The sequence below is a fragment of the Mauremys mutica genome, chromosome 7, assembly GCF_020497125.1.
Source record: "Mauremys mutica isolate MM-2020 ecotype Southern chromosome 7, ASM2049712v1, whole genome shotgun sequence".
NCBI lineage: Eukaryota > Metazoa > Chordata > Testudines > Geoemydidae > Mauremys > Mauremys mutica.
In genome coordinates this window covers 119,353,974-119,366,032 of record NC_059078.1, presented here as the reverse complement: position 1 = coordinate 119,366,032, position 12,059 = coordinate 119,353,974, and the positions used below count along the sequence as shown (strand labels likewise).

The window sequence follows — 12,059 nt, the reverse complement described above, 5'->3', positions numbered from 1 at the left end:
TCTTATTACTATTATTTTGTTAACATGAATAAATGCTAATCATTGAGCAGTTTGGAACAAAAACTTCTTGCAGCTTTTATATTAATGACCTATTCCATAAATTCTCCTAAAGTTTAAAGAAACTCCTAGAAGAAGCTTAGAATCAAAACTGCCCTACTTCTCAGAGGTTATAATCTGGTGGGGAATGTCCACCAGATTAAGAAAAAACAAAATCATTAACCTCAAAGGCAGAATAAGGAGCATAAATTTGTTAATCAGCTCTATTCATCAAACTGCACTGCACCCAGACAAGAAATCAAACATAATTTATGTTCCATTCAAACAACAAGAAAGGAAGAGAGGGCTGGGAAACTGCAGCAAAGTTTCCTAATATCAGAACTAAATCTATAAGAGGACACGTATTTCTAAGATTCTAAGCAGACACTTATTGAAAACAGCAGGAAACACATTATCTTTTAAAAACAACAAAAACAATCAGTGTATTTATAAAGTTAAAACCGCAGTATTTGCCACTGTTCCTTTATTGGTTTACATTTGAATAAGGCATGTCAAGTCATGGGTAAGATGGCTGATAAATATTTGATGATGTGCAGTATGAGGACTGAGGTACTCTATAACTTGGGAAAATGCCTTTAAAATCTGGAGACCTGATTTCGATTTGATTCCAGTCACACACGCAAAGAGTTTGGTAGTCTTGATTTCACAGTTTAAGTTTGTTTAGAACAAAGTCACTGTATAGTCTGTCAAGCAGTCTCTTCGCAGGAGAGGCCTAGTACTAGAATAGCAGAAGTATTCCAAGATCATTGCCAGTACTATCAGTTTCTCACCTGCATGAGCAACAGGTATTCACTACACACATAGCAAACATCTAAACCATATCATGAGCACCATGTTGATTGATGTCTCCCCTAGCTCAGAAAATCTCAGCTAATGAATTGACTTCTCAAGCTCACATCATTCATGTTATTTGTCTAGAAATGGTTTCAAGTGAGCTAGACTAATTCAACCACATAATTGAGAAGTAGAGACATTTTGTTGAAGCAAATTAAAACTATGGTATTTCCCTCTTTACATGGAAGTCCCACCCTCAGCCATGCTATGGATGGAATAAGTTTTATTTAAAGTAAATATATTAAGACCGAACAACTACATTAGAAACAGAGTGCAGTTAAAAAACAAAAAATCCATTCTATTTAGAACAATGAAGACAGACATTAACAGAACGGAGTTGGAGTTATGGACAAGCACTATGATGAACTTCACTTACCAAGGATATAGCACCTTCATTGGAAAGCAGGTGGCACAAGCTGGCAGCTTTGCGGACCAGTTGTTCTTGGCTAATCAGGTTGGGAGAAACGCCATTGATGCCATTTCTATACCTTTTACTCTGCACTGCATGAAGACTGCAGGCTAGCGCAGAAATGTGAATACAAGGGTGGTTAGTTTTCCTACAGAGCTTTTAAATAAGGGAGACTTAGGTTTATTAACAGGAGAGTTATACAAGCTTAAAAACTGACAACTATTACACATAACTGAAACCTATCAATTGACAAAAGCAAAATCATCCCATATACATGAACTACAATGGTGCACAACTGAAGAAAACAGATTTTAAAAGATGATAAAGCTACTAAAAATAAAAAAGATTATACCACCATGTGTAAAAGTTAAATAATGAAACTCTGAACTGTGATTCTGATCCAACCATTAACAAGAATTAAAAACAGTCAACATATACCCTACCCCTGGAACAGAAGAAAGAAGAGGAAGTCACTATCGCATTAGTGATCAGTTAACGTAACACTAAAGCAAAATCTTATTAAAATTTTCAAGATAGGAACATCTGCCATGCTGGATCAGATCACTTGTCCATAAAGCTAAGTCTCTGTTTCTGGCGGTGGCCAATACACGGAGACTGCCAAGAAGAATGAAAAAACCACACTGCATTCATTCAGCTATTTGTTTAATGGTGAATATGGGGTAAAGGGCAGGTGGAATAATTTTCTGACCCCAGATAACTTAGTTGTTTGGAAATTGGTTCTTTCTGTACAGATGGTTTTATTTCATATATTACTTTTGAGGAAGAAACGATTTTAAAAAAATAAAGCCTCCATACAAACAAATCTCCTGCTAAAAACTAGTACATACCAATAATGGCCTCTTTGATGAAGACATGCAGTACACCATTGCTGTAGAAGTTGAGTTCAAAGACAGCAGGAATAGCTGTGCTGGGAGTGATGAAGAACTCATTGTTTTGGCTGGTGTTTGTGATATTTACACAGTTCCCCAACAGGTGGATGGCATGCATGACAACATCTTCAGAATTTCCTGAAAATCCCAAGTCAAAGTCACGGGCCAAGACCTCCTCCTTCATAGAGAAGAAGTCTTCCACCAGCTTGGAAAGGTCAATTCCCTGAAGAAGCAGGGTCACAAGATTAAATAATGTAACCCTAACCCGAGACAACATTTTAAGAGGACAGGTTAAATTTACCTGCAATCTCCAAACACAGTAAATAAGTCAAATGCATAATTAATTTGTAATAACCCAAAGCACCACTTATCACCCGAACAAATCTTTTCTTCCAAAGCACACATGGCCAAAGTAATCCATGACTGTGCCACCTCCAACTGGACTGCTGCAAAATGCTTTACATGGGGCTATACCTCAAAACCACCCAGAAACTACAGCTAGTGCAAGATGTGACTGCTTTGCTTGCTCAGTAGTGCATCTCGCAGGCTTTATAAAGTGCAGAACCTGTGCACTTTAGAAATCTCATCTCCCTCACCTGCCGTTGTATCATATGATCACCTGAGATATTTTTGCTAACAGACCTATTATTTAATTGATAGGAGACTTGAGGAAGAACATTTTCTCAACTCTGGAACTTGCTTCCCTTCTCAGTTTACCATAAGCCATATTTGCTGAGCTTCAGATCCTGTTGCAAAGCACATCTGTTCTCCCAGAGTCTCTCTATAGGAAAGGGGAATGATTGGATTGAACTGGAAAGTGATAGTACCCTAGTTTGTGGGGAATCTATATTTTGACCATTTCTTCTAATTTGTATTTATTATTTTAATTTCTGAACATGTACCTAGAACTCTGGATTGGTGCAGTGATGAGGGATTTTAAATAAAATGGAAAAGAGAGAGTGTAGCAATGAATAATTTGAGAACTTATTAGAGTTTGATTTAAGGATATTTACTTTGTATATTTTGACATGTAATGTTGACAATTTGTGTTTGAATGGTTATAACATTTTACCTTTTTGAATCTCAGCATCTACTGTCATTAAATAATTAGACTTCCCCACGCCCCATTACCACACGTCATAATTTTCCACAACTGAAAATTTTGATAAAAACCTAAAAAATGCTTTTAAAAGCCATCAATATTATCTGTCAAAATTATAAAGAAATAAAAATTGAATTCTACCAAGCTTAATGATAACCGAAATCAAAGTAGCACAGTATCTTTAACTGGACCATTAACTGGAACACCTATTATAATAAGCTAGCTGAAATCTCTTTCAAGTATTATTTCAATGTAATATTGAAGTGCACACTTTTCTCACCTCTGGAATTTTGCTATTCTGCATGAAGGTACCATATGGCTATTTCAGCAGCAATATAGCCTTACCTTCCTGTGTCGGTAGAGCAGCAAACAGGCAACTATGTGTGTTGACATCACAGCACATGACTTGTTAGCAGCTAGAAACAAACAAAAAAAACTATGCTGACCTATTAAGCATCTGAAATGCTTAACAAGTCATTAATATGGCATAAAATGACAATAGCATGAATCAACTAATAATTATAATTACACATTTCTATAGGGCTTTACATTTTCAATAAGCTGTAGTGTACCTTAAGGGACTAATCAAAGAGCAAGAAGCCAGGAACTCTAGAGTTCCTACCTACCCTATCACTAACTTGCCATGTGGCCTTTGGCAAGTCACCCCAACTCTCAGTATCTCATTTTCTTCATGTGTAACATGGGGTGATTACACATACCTAGCTAGCGAAAGTGCTGAGATGATTACTCAATGTTTTGTAGTACTTTAGAAATGTAAGACATTAACTGACCAAAGTGGTTTTAATTAATAAGCATGAGTGAAGAAGTCAGTCTCAAACATTTGCTAAAATATATAACTACGTACCATTATTTATAGCTATATTTTTGTTCACACATCATATCTGGTGCCTAAACTGTGTATTATAGAACCTACAAAACCAGACAATGGCTCTATAAGCAGATACACAAACTCAATTAATTCTTTAAAGACGGTGATTTCAACAGCTCTACCACTGGGGGCAATTTCCTACTTATTGCCAAAAGGAATGTAAATGCACACCAGTTGACGCAAACACTTATAGCAAGTCAGAAGCATCCCAGGATACAGACCTAAAGAACGTAAATGTATCAAAGCAAATGAAATAAGAATGCCACAGAGAGACAATTTCATTTAAAAAGGGATCAGATTTTAAGTGTTTAAGTAAACAAAATTCTTACCTGAAAAGAAATCACCCTCAGCCTAGTAAAAATGCTATCAAATGGTAAATTAGTTAATGCAGTCAGAGGACCAAGATATACAGTCAATACATATGATTGATTCTATACTTACTGAACAATATATGTTCAGCCAAGTTGGCTATCAACTGTCTTCTAAAGGGCTCATTGGATAAATCCCTGGAATCACCCAGTGCAACCTCCGTACCTTCATCCACAACATCATTAGGGCTGAAGAAAGCATAAAAATAACGTACGGTGTGAAAACATCCAAGTCTTGTCAAACTAACCTACATTATCATCATTTACATACATTAAATCAACTATAATGCACAAATAAAAATCAGACATTCTAACAAGGATACAAAAACGTCTTTAAGCAGTACAAGTCCCACAAAGTTCTCATTAACTACTTTTCTCAACATATTCCAGACTCTTTCTTCATGTTAAACACATATTCCTAGACCCTCTAACAAAAGCAACACAGAGTTATTCACTTTGTTCTTTGGCTATTCAGACTTCTCCATTACATCAGACATGTCCCACAACCCTTTCCTTTAATGATAAGAGCAACAAAAACATATTATGCAAACCTTTTTAGAATAGAGTTTTCAGTCCAGCTCTTTTGCATATCAAAGCAAGGGTATGGCATGGCATGACAATGCTTTAAAGACAAATGACTTACTCAAATTCTCTTTACAGGAACCAATTAGTACCACACAGGCTTAGACAAGCCATGCAAATTACTCAAATTAAATATAAAATAGTCTAAAATTCAGGAATATCTCCACAACACAGTTTCACATTTTGAGCAAAAGTAATTAACAGACGGGCGCTCACTGACAATAGCCCTGTCAGTCACTGTATAGTGCTGAATCAGAAATCGTTAGTGAGTGAATGAATATGTGCCTTTCAACTTAGAGTAATTAGAAATAATAACTGGATTATGTGGGAGAGTTAAAAAAAGATATGTTTTTAAATTGTCATTTTCTTTCCTTGTACAACACTCTTATAGAATTTAAAATTTATTTAAACCAATAAAGTTCACTTGAAATTATTCTAAAACTATACAGAATTTGAGAGAGAATGATAGCATTCCTATAGTTTATTTGAACAGGATTCTATAGCAGGGATATATTCTTCAATGTCTTAGAATTGTATAGGATAGTTTAAAAATCCTAGAGTTAAATTTTCTATTTTACAGGATTTTTCCATAAGGGTTACATGGGAAACAATTTAATTATTCATAAGGACATAACTACCAGACACTACTAGAAATAGATATTAATCCAAAAATACTACCAAAAAAGTTCCAGAAAAACATCCTACCGTGAAGGAAGTATAGCTGGTAACAGAGCTTGCTCCAAAGATAGCATGGCAGGCATAGGTTTTTGACTTTGGCTGTCTAGGTATTCCTGTAAATATAATACTTATTTGTACATTTTCCCATTAATTGTAGCATCCAACAGCTAATTTTGCTATCTTATTTGTACCAATCCAAAAAAGAAATAAATAAATAAATAAGAAGCAACCATGAAAGAGTGAGTATAAAAAAATAAAGATGAGACAGTGGGAAGATCACTACAGTTTCTTCACTGGTGCATTGGTGGTTCTGTCTGGAGTTGGCATCAGGTAGAGGAGAAGCTTTCCCTCTGAATAGAATTCTTAGTTGGGGAAAATATTGCAATTAAAAAAAAAAAAGCCACAAGAGAAAAATTCCCTTGTACCACTTTGGCAGGAACTGCCTTGGGGATAGCTCCTGCACCGTTAAAGTGAATGGGAGTTTTTCCATTGATTTGAATGGGAGCAATATCAAGTCCCCAGTGGAGGAGCAGCATATGGATGACATTAACAGTCTTATACTGCCCTCCTCACAGACTCTAGCATACTGGGCATCTCCACAGATGAACACCACTACAGAAATTCTGGCAGTGAAACTACAGGCAACAATGGGGAGACTGCTTCCCAGAATCCAGGCAGCAGGACGGTGTCTAAAAACCACCTTTGCCCCCCATCCTCTTGGCTGTATCTTCTGTGTTGTGTTTCTCAGGAGGTACAGCACATGACTGGACCACAAGAATTCTACGCTTTTAACAAATAACTAAAACTTCTGTCTTTAAAGGTTACCACTTAAGTTACTCTGACTTCAGGACATTATTTTTCTTCTGGTTCCTATAAAGACTGGTTCGGCAAAAACATTTACCTTCAAGCAAAGGTCCTTAAATAATTTGGGGTAAATTTTCACAGACAGCTCTCTACTCAGCTTACACCACATGCTCACAAATACCTTACAGTAGTATATGTATATTACATCAACATCATTTCCGTTATCAAACTCAATCTCAGCAAAAAGATATCCAATTAATTTGACTGTGTCTACTTTCTATAAACCCAGGTTGAGCGGCAATGTCTGGGATGCCAAAATTAGCCTTGTTTTTCAAACTGAAATTCTGTACATTTTAATACATATTGCTGAATAAGACCTAAAAATAAAAAACTATTTGACAGTCAACTATTGTACAGGAAATATATTTCCCCATTTTTTTTTTTTGTACACCAATACACAATTGATCAGATGCCTCATTGGGAATTTTTACTTTCCGCTATTATTGATCACTGCTGGAAGAAAGATGCTGGCTTTATGTCCAATGACCCAGTCTGTCTGACATTATGTTGTAACACTCGCATCTGTATTGGACTTCACACCATGGATGGACACCCTATGAATCTTCTCAGGGGTATCAAACAGTGATTTTTTGGAAAAACAGCTTCATTGCATTGATAGGCTGAAAACAGTACTTCTGTGCCAAAAGTTTAGTTGTGGTTTCCTGCATTTTAAAGCAGCTAAGAATTCATAAGAACTTAAAGTGTTTTTATGGATATGAAACTTACTTTTAAGGAAAATGGTTGTGCAAAGTCTACTCTGACACATCCGTAATTCTTCCGCAGCATTCTGAAGACTCCTCTGGCTACGCTCCAAAGACTTTCGTTCTTCTTAGGCTTCCCCTGCAAAACATTGAAAAGCAAAACCAATGTTCATTTGCAGTTAAAAGTTCATTGATATTTAACGGAAGCATAACCACAGTTACAATAAATCCAAGTCTTTTGACATGCAGCTTTAAAAGTCAAAGAGTAGAGCCATGACAAAAGCCTAGGGAATCATATGGCTTTTTATTATTTGTATTTGCTAAGTGATGAATTTGTATCCAGTGATATACAAGACTCAAAAGTCAAGATAGCTTTCTAGGTCAAGGACTTTCATGATTCATATTACTTTGCATTTTTAAATCTGACACAAAAAGTTTAAGCACTCATGGTACAGCAGCACTAGCACAAAAATTAGATACATTTTTATTTAACAAACAGAAAATCCCCTAGGCAAGGCAATAAGTTTTCAGTTGCTCCTTACCAGCTGTTCATTGTTATAGTGACCTTCAATGATGCGATCATAGGAGATTCCCACAGGTATAATTAGTATGTCAGGGGTGGCATTTGTGAAGAGAGCATCTACCACCACAGATAAGAGACCTGCTCTGGCACAAGATGTTTTTCCACTCCGAGAACGTGTGCCTTCCAGGAATATCTCTAAGAACTGCTGCTGTCTAAGCAACTCCTCTATGTGCTAAAGGGATAGTGAGTAAAAGAAAAAAAAAAACAACTAATGATACAGACATATCCACATAGAAAGGCATTGTTCCTTATCAGCAATAGAATCCTCTTTACAAAACTGGAGCGGAGATCAATACAAATCTGCATGAATTATAACAGGAAATTAGTGTTTTACACAACCAAATTCTGATCAGTTACACTAATGTATTTACAAAGTAATGCCACGGACTTTAAAAGGTCACACCAGCTGCAAAACCAAAAAGAAGCAACCTAATAATAATTAAATATTTTAAAGACAACTAAATTATTCTCTTCTCTGGATTTCCCAGTATGGCCCATCTTCTAAATTGCAAGTACATCTTTCTTTTTGTATCTTGAATAGTGCCAAGCACAACATCTGCACATACATAAGCAAGCAAACAAACAAAATGTCAACAATGTCAGTAGGGGTTACTCTCAGGAGTTCCCAAACTTTTGTACATGTATGGCAGGGTGGCATGAGAGCTTGCTGGAAATGATGTACCAAAATGCTTTAAAAAAGTATTTTGGTTTCAAATAAAAAAAAGTCATTCCATGCATTGCAGTACATCCTACAATGCCTGAGAAACAAACACTCTCCTGGACACTTTCAGCAATTTTGATGAGTAACACTCTATTACCATGTCATCATAATAGCTTTATTTAGCAGTGTGTTGAATGCTGTGGTAACTGTACTCTCAGGTGGTGCACAGCTGGGTAGCTTTTTGCTGGGTAGCTTTTTGCCTTCAGCTTGCACCAAACCATACAGCTCGAGCTACTTGGGGAGATTTTGCAAAGTTCCATATCACAGTGCCAGAGCTTCTCTCATCTGAAAAGACACCTGAGTGCAGAGCCACTGCAAAACCTACAGTTGCAGGGAGCGTGAGATAAAAAGGCCCCCATGCAGGGAGCTGCTGCAGGAAGTCGAGAAGGAAGGATTATTGGCCAGATGCAGTGGATAAAAGCCTGGCTACAGGACTAAGGAGAGCTGCCTGTCTGTTCACCAGGACAACAGGCAGCTGGCTATAATTTGAGCCTCCTCTCAGCAGGTGGAGCCACTGTGCAGCATGCCCAGCATTCTGCTGAGGAGCAAGATGCTTCGTGGGGCTGAAGCCCCTCCAATTGCAGCCAAGACTCCCCACATCTCTCTATATCTGCCCTCTGAGCCCTCTGCCCTTTTGCACACGTGCACCCTTCTTTGTAATGGCGCTTCTCTTATTCTCTCCCAGAGCATCTCAAAATATTTCATATTTTTCTCAATTTAAATTTTGTAAGACAGGAAGCAAAGTGAATTCTGGCTACTGTTCAATAATAATCCCGATAAAATTAGCAGGAGTTTAAAATTTAGATTAGACAAGTTAAAAAGAGTCAATCCACTGAGTGTAGTTAATGGCATATCATAGCATATCAAGACAGCATTTATGACATTTAATTGTTTAACATGAAAGAAATAACGGCTGCCTCATTGTGTTTCTTTTTGATGCACTGTCTAAAAACTTGAAATGTTTACAAAGGATGTTATAAGTACAGCTGGTTGGGAACTTTTAGATTAAACCTTTTATGGAAAATGCTGATTTGACAAAACCAAAACTTCATGGAAACACAGCAGTTTCAATTCAACTTTCACCAGGAAGGTTTTCCATCATGAAGTTTCTGATCAATATGAGAGACCCCAGAATTGCATAATCTAGTATTAGGGCACTCTGCCTTTTAGGCTAGAAACTTGAATTTAGGCTTTCCAGATCCCAGATGTGTGGTCTAACCGTAGGGCTACTGGCTATTCTAGAGTGGTCTCTTTTTTCATTACAAAATTTTGAACTGTCTTGATTTCATGCCACATCAGAATATAAACAAATGGCAAAACCTCAACATTTTTCACAAAATGAAATTCTTGCTTTCATGCCAGCCCTAATTATAATTGAACATTTTAGGCTTCTTTAGAGATATTTCTAGACTCTATGGTAAAATATATTTAAATTAAACCTACTGAGGCCTAAAGCAAATGTGGAAAAGTGTGCGCATGTGGTACTTCAAACACCAATTAAGTATATGAACAAATACAATTTGGGAACTGCTGCTCTAGATTTACCTTCATATAAGTGAAATCAGAAACTATCCCAGTAGGCCTAATTTTAGTGTTAATTTACACTGAGGGCAATCTCATATCCCCATTAGAGACTCACACGGGAAAAATTTGATCCTGACAGGTGCTGAATACCCTCAACTCTCATGCACTTCATAGATTCAGGACCTCACTCAGCACAGAATTTACATTTTGTCTCTAATGTAACACACACACATACACACACACACGCTAAAATCAAGATAATAAACAATTTAACTTTCTCATCAGGCAATGCTGTTCAAATTAATGAAGTTACAGAGAACAAACTTACATTTTCCCATCTCTGTGACGATTCAAATTGCATATTTGCAAATTAAGAAAAGATACATACCACATACAGCAAAGCTCTATAAAGGACATCTTTACGTCCATTAGGGTTCTCATCCAACCTCCTCCGAATGAAAAAGCCTCCCAGCTTGCGGATCAATGTGCTACAAATCAACAAATGATTCTATTCACTGATTTTAGTCAAATATGAGAAGAGTGGAATGTATAAACCAGCCAACAGCTTCAGGAAAAAATTAGATGAGGCAGAACAACATGCATATCTCAGCCATTCTCCCTCAAATGAAAGAGAGGAAGAATGTTCAAGTGGTTAGGGCACTAGTCTAGGACCCAGGTTCAATTCCCTGTTCTGCCAAACTCCCTGTGTGACCCTGTCAAATGGGATTAAGAGCACTGCCTTCCCTCACAGGGATGTTGAGAGGATAAATACATTACAAATTCTATGGTGCTCAAATTCAATAGTGATGGGAGCCATATAAATACCGAAAATAGACAGATAGGGAGTGCTCTGCGAGAATTCTAGTCCCCACATTACAGCCAAATTTCAAAAGCTTATGTGAGTGTTCTCAATCTTTCAGCACTTGACATAACTTAAATACTGCAGCCCTCATCTTTATAACTTAAACAGCCCTCAGTGTTCAAAGTTCTGTGTTGCCTGCCACCAACTGAATACACAATTTCCCCCAAATCCCAATGAGTCTCCATAGATGAAGGGGAACAAATGCTCTTAAACTTGTGCTATCCTCCATTTATCAGGATTTCTTCATACACCCCTTCCTCAGAACGACTCAGTAACTAAGTTTCAACACAATATTCTTCCTTTTCCAATTTCCTTAACAAAGAATGTCTCTAAAGGATTTTGCAAGACTCTCTCTTGAATAATACCAAATAAGACCAAAGTAAAGCTAGATAGGACCGAAGTAAATTCCAAGGTATGACCACAATGACTAAATTCCCTTATCACAAATCCTAAACATTTGGGGCAGATCCTCAGCTAGTGTGGAGCTATGACAATATACACCAACTGAGCATATGCCCCTTTGGCTTTATTTTTTAGAGCAAGTTATAGTTTAGCTCAGCATATTATCCTTACCTGAAGATGGGGATGTTGAGGTTATTCCCTGCAGCAATGTACGGTGCTTTGATGTTATGGCAGAAAAGCACAAATGTAAGGAGCAAATAGTCGATGTGAGATTTGTGAACAGGCAAGAAGATAAGAGGCAAATTCATCTATTCGGGGAAGGGAGAAAAAAGATGAAACAAAATTAATGGGATACTCTGGAGCAAAGAGAAGATTACTCACCTTGTGAAGTAACTGAGGTTCTTCGAGATGAGTGTCCCTGTGGGTGCTGCACTCCAGCTGTAGATGCATCCCTGCACCTTCACTCGGAGAGAGTTTTACAGCAGTGCTCATATGGGTCGCGCACTTGTGCACTGTTGTCTGTTGAAGTGTCGCGTGTCCGACACATACTTCTCAGTTCCATCTCCGCCTCAAAGCCTGTATCCAGCTCCGAA

At 37.3% G+C, this 12,059-nt stretch overlaps 1 protein-coding gene across 4 annotated transcripts in view; it reads right to left on the bottom strand.

The window, feature by feature from the left end:
• Positions 1-12,059, bottom strand: part of GPAM (glycerol-3-phosphate acyltransferase, mitochondrial) — a 48,273-nt gene that overhangs the window by 9,535 nt on the left and 26,679 nt on the right. For all 4 annotated transcript variants that reach the window (XM_045025212.1, XM_045025214.1, XM_045025213.1 and 1 more), the window contains 9 exons: positions 11,638-11,774; positions 10,591-10,690; positions 7,917-8,129; positions 7,400-7,513; positions 5,837-5,922; positions 4,623-4,738; positions 3,638-3,708; positions 2,149-2,413; positions 1,268-1,410 (listed from right to left, as the gene is read on the bottom strand). In XM_045025212.1, coding sequence (XP_044881147.1) covers positions 1,268-1,410; positions 2,149-2,413; positions 3,638-3,708; positions 4,623-4,738; positions 5,837-5,922; positions 7,400-7,513; positions 7,917-8,129; positions 10,591-10,690; positions 11,638-11,774 — 1,245 coding nt within the window. The remainder of the gene's footprint in view (positions 1-1,267; positions 1,411-2,148; positions 2,414-3,637; positions 3,709-4,622; positions 4,739-5,836; positions 5,923-7,399; positions 7,514-7,916; positions 8,130-10,590; positions 10,691-11,637; positions 11,775-12,059) is intronic.